Source organism: Diaphorina citri, unplaced genomic scaffold, assembly GCF_000475195.1.
Source record: "Diaphorina citri unplaced genomic scaffold, Diaci psyllid genome assembly version 1.1 scaffold1201, whole genome shotgun sequence".
Taxonomy (NCBI): Eukaryota; Metazoa; Arthropoda; class Insecta; order Hemiptera; family Psyllidae; genus Diaphorina; species Diaphorina citri.
Window position 1 is genome coordinate 66170 of NW_007378630.1, and position 8302 is coordinate 74471.

General features: G+C 41.5%; 2 protein-coding genes across 2 annotated transcripts in view; both read left to right on the forward strand.

Moving 5' to 3' along the window:
- The first annotated feature begins 216 nt into the window (after positions 1–216).
- Positions 217–4861, forward strand: LOC113469710. Its single transcript, XM_026827577.1, has 3 exons — positions 217–337; positions 3153–3300; positions 4585–4861. The coding sequence occupies exons 1-3, from the start codon at positions 217–219 to the stop codon at positions 4835–4837; spliced, it is 522 nt and encodes a 173-aa protein (XP_026683378.1). The 3' UTR covers positions 4838–4861.
- Positions 4862–5159: 298 nt separating this feature from the next.
- The window catches only part of LOC103514671, a 19481-nt gene continuing 16338 nt past the window's right edge, over positions 5160–8302 (forward strand). The window contains exons 1-3 of the mRNA XM_026827578.1: positions 5160–5220; positions 5336–5929; positions 7555–7702. Of these exons, the coding sequence (XP_026683379.1) occupies positions 5160–5220; positions 5336–5929; positions 7555–7702 (803 nt within the window). The remainder of the gene's footprint in view (positions 5221–5335; positions 5930–7554; positions 7703–8302) is intronic.

Genomic DNA, 8302 nt, shown 5'->3' on the forward strand with positions numbered 1-8302 from the left:
ATTTTGTATCAATATTCTCGTCTCATTTGGGGAAGTCCCCCAATGTCCAATTACCATTACTAATATTGTTGTAGCAACTTCAGCTGTAGCGGAATGATGATAGCAGGATAAAGATTTAATCGTTTCTTCTGCCATTACTAATATTGTCCACTCGTTGCACTCACTCTGCAGGTTTTACAAGACTTGAAACTCCTCCTGGGCAAGGCGAGAACCAATATGTATCTACATCGGGAATATGTACGTGGTGTACAGCACAATATGAACAGGAATAATGTGGATTATTTGCTGGAAGAATTTCATCATGCTCTCCAGATGAGCGAGAGGAAGCAGGCTTTGAGTAAGAGACACGTTATTAGCTGCTTGCCCCTAGCTTTGATTTGATTTTTTTTTTTTCAAAGAGGTTTGATAGAAGGAATTGCGGAATCGAAGTCTCCCGAAATCGAAGAGAGTAGGAAGACAGGATAGGAGAAAGCCACATGTCCAAAGTTTAAATATACAGGGTGGTCAGAATGGATACATGGAGGTCTTTCAAAGAAGAGCCATTTTTCTGAGGACACTTTTGTAAGAGGTTTGATAGAAGGAACTGCAACTGCTAAGGTTTTATCGTCCCGAAATCGAAGAGAGAAGGATGACAGGATAGGAGACAGCCAGCCGTTCCGAGAACGAACGTTATCCGTTTAGGATAAAGTCTGCCCCGGAGCGGGAATCGAACCCGCGGCCTAGCGCTTACAAGGCAGACGCACTACCTTCCAAGCTAACTAGGCTTGCAAATCTAAAACTTTAAATAATAATAATAGACTCTTGAGTGGAAGGTAACCACTAGGCGAGGTTAACGCCGGAGGCGTTTTCTACCACCTAACCCTTAGAGCTCCATTATTATGTGGTCAAAATCTCAAATAAATGAGGATAAAATTCCATGCAGAGCCCGTTCTCCCTTTATTCCTTTTAATGCTCGTAAGTAGGTAATCTATCTAACTTCTAACATCTCAATCCAAGGATTGGTTGGCAACTCTTCTCCACACTTCTCTGTCTTGGGTTAATCTCTTCAGCTCACTGTAGGAATCTGTGCCAGCATACTCCATGATCTGCTCCATGAAGCTCATGTTGACTACTAAGTAGGTAATAAAGGTAATAATAGTGCTTATTTATACTGAATTTATACTCGCTTATTTATACTCGCATAGGACTGAAAAGTCCCTTTAGGTAATAAAGGTAATAATAGTGCTTATTTATACTGAATTTATACTCGCTTATTTATACTCGCATAGGACTGAAAAGTCCCTTTACTCCAGCAGTAGGCTACTACTATTATTGTGGTCAAATCCTCAAATTATATATTGAGGATAAAATTCCATACCTCGGCTGGGATTGAACCCACGCCCTCCTGATTACCAGGCGAGCGCCTTGACCACTACACCACCGAGGCAGGTCTGTAGGTTATGCGGGGATCGTGAAGAGGACGGCTACTCATGTTATCCTCGAATCTAACTCCCCAATAACATGGAGACTTACTGTAGGGTTAGCTAATCCTCAGCAAGACATCCATTGAACCTAACGAAAAAGCTGTTGAAGATCGCTTGGATATTCAAGCTTAGGTAGGAATCAGCTAACCATACATAAAAAGCCCAATCTGAGGCCTAGGTGTTGAAGGAAACAGCCTTAGGCCATTTTAAGGCCTAGTAAGGCCACTTTAAGGCCTAGGTGTTGAAGCAAACAGCCTTAGGCCATTTTAGGGCCTAGTAAGGCCATTTTAAGGCCTAGTAAGGCTATTTTAAGGCCTAGGTGTTGAAGCAAACAGTCTTAGGCCATTTTAGGGCCTAGTAAGGCCATTTTAAGGCCTAGGTGTTGAAGCAAACAGCCTTAGGCCATTTTAGGGCCTAGTAAGGCCATTTTAAGGCCTAGGTGTTGAAACAAACAGCCTTAGGCCATTTTAAGGCCTAGTAAGGCCATTTTAAGGCCCAGGTTTGGGGCAAACAGCCTTAAAGGATGGGTTTGAGCTTATACGGATCTGCGAAGCAGGCGTCCATAACGGAGAACCGACCATCGACCCAGCCTCGAATCTAACTCCCCAATAACATGGAGACTTAACTGTACGGTTAGCTAATCCTCAGCAAGACATCCATTGAACCTAACGAAGAAGCTGTTGAAGATCGCTTGGATATTCAAGCTTAGGTAGGAATCAGCTAACCATACATAATAAGGCCATTTTAAGGCCTAGGTGTTGAAGCAAACAGCCTTAGGCTATTTCAAGGCCTAGTAAGGCCATTTTAAGGCCTATATGTTGAAACAAACAGCCTTAGGCCATTTTAAGGCCTAGGTGTTGGAGCAAACAGCCTTAAAGGATGGGTTTAAGCTTATACAGATTTGCGAAGTAGGCGCCCATAACGGAAAACCGACCATTGACCCTCGCCTAGTACCGACCCAAGAGAAAATAAACAAACCATGCTAGTGAATAGAAGCGTCCTCAACGGAGCCTTGACCATAGTACTGACCCTCGCAGAAAATCATGAAATTGAGCTGAGTATATTTTCTGTGATGGTCTCGGCAAGGGTCAATGGTCCATGGTCGCCGTTGTGGCCGCGCACTAAGAGCAGTCGTAAGAATATTTTCTTTTCGTATCTGAAGCGACAGCAACAGTAGCCTTAAATTTTGACATTTTCTTCGACAGAGCAAAAGTTCCTAATATTGATCTTGAAATAAAATTGTTTTTAATAATCGTAAGAAATATTTAAAAAATAAGAATCAAATAAAAATAAAATAATTTATTCTTATCAAGACAATTGTGATTAAGATATTTTCAATTGGTGAGCTTTCGATGTCACTCAGGACATCATCTTCAGACCAAGATAGATGTTGACTCTATCGCAGCAGGATCAACATCTATCTTGGTCTGAAGATGACGTCCTGAGTGACATCGAAAGCTCACCAATTTAAAACATCTTAATCGAAAATGTCTTGATAAGAATAATTTATTTTATTTTTATCTGATTTTAATTGATCTTGAAATTGGTGAGCTTTCGAACGTTCCTAGTATTCTTCTCATACATAAAAAGTTCACTCTGAGGCTTAGGTGTGGGGGCAACTGTCCAAAGGATGGGTTGAGGTCATCTACAAATCTACGAATATTGATTTTATACGTTATTTTTCCACAGAGCAAAAATTCCTGAGGGACGAGCTATCCTGGGTATCCAACCTGGACAAGACAGAACTGAGTAGCTGGGTGCGAGTAGAAACTGACCGCTCCTCTGTACACTTTAGTCCCGTGTCTACTATCTCTACTTGTATTGATGATACCGAAAGGTGACTATACTGCCGTGCTAAGCGAAAACGCCGAGTGTCAAAAAAATCGATTTTTGGTTTTTGGTGCCAAATGGTTCCTATGGTCCTAAATTTTGATCCTATATGTTTTTTTCTTTATCCTAAACCCCTTAAAAACCACTAAGGGCCGAATTTTAAACTCGGATTATCATTTAATCCTGGTCAGGATTAGCTTCTAGGAGAGCTATTCTATGTGGGAAAGTAATGTTGGACAATTAGTTTGACTAACTAAGACAAGAACTGAAAGTAGTTTTTAAAAAAAAAATTCTTAAAACCTCTCCGAACACTCTAAGCCTAACCGCCCCTAAAAGGTAATCCGGTTTTAAAATTCGACCCTAAAACGTGTTGCCGTATGTCAAAAACGTGTGTTTGCCGTATAGATTGAAATCTTTAAACTCGATTTCCCGAAAGTAGGGTTTTTTGACATACGGCGTTTTCGTTTAGCACGGCAGTATAACGAACTAATGAAGTTTTTCTCAAGTCTAAAACTCAAAATCCACCGGAATTCCCGCGTTCCAATCTCGGGTCTTGGAAGTTGTTCGCTCTGTGATGGCCTTAGCAGAGTAAAAATAAAGATATGTGAATTTTCCTCACTAGTGATACACTAATGATTTTTTTACTTTCTATTACTAGTCAGCTCCCATGGTGTAGTGGTCACTGCACTCGCCTTGCACGCGGGAGACCCGGATTCGATTCCCGGCGGGGTCAAGAAATTTGTATCATGCAAATGATTGATTCCGTGACTGGCTGTTGCGGGGCCCACTCAGCCTCGTGAGGAAAATGAGTAGCTATGACATATAAATGCGCATAGCGACCGGTGCCAGCATGGTAGGTAAACATTGGATTTTAGGATTATTGAGATATTGGAAAAATCCTACAATGCTGCAGTGAGCATTGTTAGGATTATTGAGATATTGGGGAAATTTTATAATGCTGCAGTGAGCACCAAAGTTGTGACATAATAACACTAATGATTTTTTTTACTTTCTATTACTACAGTATTTTCCATTAGGTATAAATTATGCGGCTGCAGCCTTGTTAAGCGCTAGGTCGCAGATTCGATTTCCGCCCGGGGCGGATTTTATCCTGAACGGATACTGTTCGTTCTCGGAACGGCTGGCTTTCTCCTATCCTGTCTTCCTTCTCTCTTCGATTTCGGGACGATAAGACATTAGCAGTTACAGTTCCCTCTGTCAAACTTTTTATTATTATTAAGTATTATTATTTTTTTAATACGCTCTCTCTCTCTCTCTCTCTCTCCCGCAGGTATTGTCTACCCGATGACGTCATCAAGTTTGTCCGCCCCGTCCCCTCTCTGGAAGGTCTTCTCTCCGTCTCTCTCGCACTCATGAAGGTGCCCCCGCTCCCTCTCTCTCACTCCGCGTATATATTGTGCTTCCTCGGAACAGCGGATAACACGGGAGATGACGCAGAACTTCTTGCCACCGGGCATTTCTCATTGCTTTCTCATTTAGGTAAGGTTTTATTATTACTGTGGTGGATTTCACCAATGACTTAATGAGAGATTTAACTAATGGAAGAACTTTTAATGACCAAAAAAGGAGTTTTTAATGATACAAACAGGAGTTCTTATAAACTCCTTTTTGGACCATTAAAAATTATCCCATTAGTTGAATCTCTCATTTAGTCATTGGTGAAATCCACCATTTGTCTTATTTATTACTATCATTAGGTGTTAGTATATTATATTGTGCTTCCTTGGAACAGCGGATAACACGGGAGATGACGCAGAACTTCTTGCCACCGGGCATTTCTCATTGCTTTCTCATTTAGGTAAGGTTTTTTTTATTATTACTGTGGTGGGTTTCACCAATGACTTAATGAGAGATTTCACTAATGGGAGAACTTTTAATGACCAAAAGATTCCTGGCGGCGTCGAAGGTTAAAAATAAAAATATCTCAGCTCAATTTCTTGATTTCCCGCGAGGGTCAGTACTATGGTCAAGGCTCCGTTGAGGACACTTCTATTCATTAGCATGGTTTATTTTATTTTTAGCGGACTCCATTGGCGGCGCGGGCGACTCGCTGGTTCTCAAGTTGAAACACCATCTGGCCAAAGCGGCGGAAACGTTTCCGAACAACGCCGCCCTTTGTCACCTCGCTAGCGTGCATCATGCGGGCGTGTTGACGCGTACGCCTCACGTTATGCCGCATGCGATACATGCGTTGACTTGCCGCCAAATTCGAGCGATTCCGGCGGGGGCGGAACACTCGGAGTTGGCGGCCAAAGTGTCCCTGTTTGTTCACCGCAAGTGGCACGGAAAGACCGCCACTGAAAAATCTGCCGCCGAAAAGACCGCCTCAGCCGCTAATGGGGACTCCGCCGACGAAAAGACCGCCACTGCCGCCAATGGGAATGCCGACGAAAAGACCGCTGCCGCCGATGGAAACTCCTGTGATTGCAACATTCTGAGTATCGTGGACCGTGTACCCTCGTCCAAAGCAGCATATATATCCGCTATTGAGTACTTCAGCAAAGATGGAAATGAAAAGCAGGCGATGGAATTGCATCATGTCTTGATAGAGAAACATTTGCGGGTACATATACCGTTTGAGATGGTGAAGGTGCTGAGTTCGAATACCACGACAGGTAAGGAGAAGAGTGATGGGGTTAGCTGAGATTTTTGACCTGAGGGTGTTCTATGTAATTTACATGTATAGTTACCGAACAATAGTGAGGTCTATGTTCTAATATCTAATGAGACGTTTTGCATTTGGTTTGATGTTTGAATGTTTGTTCCCCTATAACTCGCGATTACCTGATCTGATTTTGACGAAATTTGGTACAAGAACTACTAGTAAATTGTGTTTATACTTAGGTTAATTCAATATCTTCCGAGCACCCAAGACAATTTTTGTAAATAGTCATGTTAATGTCTGACTGGGGGACTTTAAACAGGGACTAGACGAGCTAAAGGGCTGTTTGCCCCTACACCTAAGCCTCGGAGTGGGCTTTTTGTGAATGGAGTTAAGCTGATTCAAGGAAACCTTGCTTAACCCTAAACTTGGCAGAGATTTTTTTCATCGTAATTCTTCATGTGGCTGGGGTGATTTCTGTGAACATCACGAGGTTCAAACTTATACAGGCCAGCCTAGTTAGCTTAGTTGGTAGTGCGTCTGCCTTGCTAGCGCTAGGCCGCGGGTTCGATTCCCGCCCGGGGCGGATTTTATCCTGATGGGATAATGTTCGTTCTCGGAACGGCTGGCTTTCTCCTATCCTGTCTTCCTTCTCTCTCCGATTTCGGGACGATAAGACCATAGCGTTTACAGTTCCCTCTGTCAAACTCTTAAAAAAAAATCAACAGGTGAGCAAACAAACTCGAATGTGGTGGGAAATGGAGCGCCAAGTAAAAGAAATGTGTAGTCTTTCTGCGGGACTTTAAACAGAGAATAAGCCAGTCTGAATTTCCCTTGCTAAAGAAATGGTTGAGAGCAAAGGCCATCCACTTTGTCAACTTTGTAACTGATTGAGAGTCTGGCGAAAAAGGCCAACCCCGTCTGTAATCAGGAAAATGCGAAGAAGGAAAGAAATGTTTTATTTTATTATGTATTTTTTAGAGGTTTGATAGAGTGAACTGTAACTGCTAAGGTCTCATCGTCCCGAAAGCGAAGGAAGAAAGGAACCAGCCGTTTCGAGAACGAAGCTTACAAGGCAAACGCGCTACCAACCAAGCTAACTAGGCTGGCCAACCTTCTATTCAAAAATTGTATCCAACATTATCTTTTTTACTTTCTATTACCTTTACGTATAGGGAACCTATACAAGGTAATGAGAAAGTATTGCAATCGGTCCAAATTTTCAAAATCAGCAAACCCATATGGATATTAGACAAGCCTACTTAATGGTATCAAGTTAGTGACAAAAAAGTGGGGAAATACTTGTATTCTGAAGTGTGATGTTTTCCTATCGAATGTGATCTTAGAACAACTTTTTTGATTATTTTCTATCAATATTCTCGCCTCATTTTGGGAAGTCGACTTTTGACCTTCAATTTAAAACATCTTAATCGAAAATGTCTTGATAAGAATAATTTATTTTATTTTTATCTGATTTTAATTGATCTTGAAATTTGTTTTCATATTAACGTTCCTAGTATTCTTCTCATACATAAAAAGTTCACTCTGAGGCTTAGGTGTGGGGGCAACTGTCCAAAGGATGGGTTGAGGTCATCTACAAATCTACGAATATTGATTTTATACGTTATTTTTCCACAGAGCAAAAATTCCTGAGGGACGAGCTATCCTGGGTATCCAACCTGGACAAGACAGAACTGAGTAGCTGGGTGCGAGTAGAAACTGACCGCTCCTCTGTACACTTTGGTCCCGTGTCTACTATCTCTACTTGTATTGATGATACTGAAAGGTGACTATACTGCCGTGCTAAGCGAAAACGCCGAGTGTCAAAAAAAATCGATTTTTAGGCCGTCCTTCCTTTATTATTACAACAGTAATAAAAAGGTATAAGGGACGGATTTTTTTCACATTTTCTCACACAAATGAGCTCTGATCTCGAAATTTGTCGCGACGACCTATGAACTCAAAGCGAGAAAGTTTTAAGTCCCGTGTCTACTATCTCTACTTGTATTGATGATACCGAAAGGTGACTATACTGCCGTGCTAAGCGAAAACGCCGAGTGTCAAAAAAATCGATTTTTGGTTTTTGGTGCCAAATGGTTCCTATGGTCCTAAATTTTGATCCTATATGTTTTTTTCTTTATCCTAAACCCCTTAAAAACCACTAAGGGCCGAATTTTAAACTCGGATTATCATTTAATCCTGGTCAGGATTAGCTTCTAGGAGAGCTATTCTATGTGGGAAAGTAATGTTGGACAATTAGTTTGACTAACTAAGACAAGAACTGAAAGTAGTTTTTAAAAAAAAAATTCTTAAAACCTCTCCGAACACTCTAAGCCTAACCGCCCCTAAAAGGTAATCCGGTTTTAAAATTCGACCCTTAAAGTCC

What these genes read in the sequence shown, in the direction of transcription:
- LOC113469710 (XM_026827577.1), top strand. Translation starts at nt 217, where the DNA reads ATGTATCTACATCGGGAATATGTACGTGGTGTACAGCACAATATGAAC. An exon ending in CGAGAGGAAGCAGGCTTTGA is followed by an intron (nt 338 to 3,152) that starts GTAAGAGACACG and finishes ATTTTTCCACAG; the next exon opens with AGCAAAAATTCCTGAGGGAC. An exon ending in TGTATTGATGATACCGAAAG is followed by an intron (nt 3,301 to 4,584) that starts GTGACTATACTG and finishes TCTCTCCCGCAG; the next exon opens with GTATTGTCTACCCGATGACG.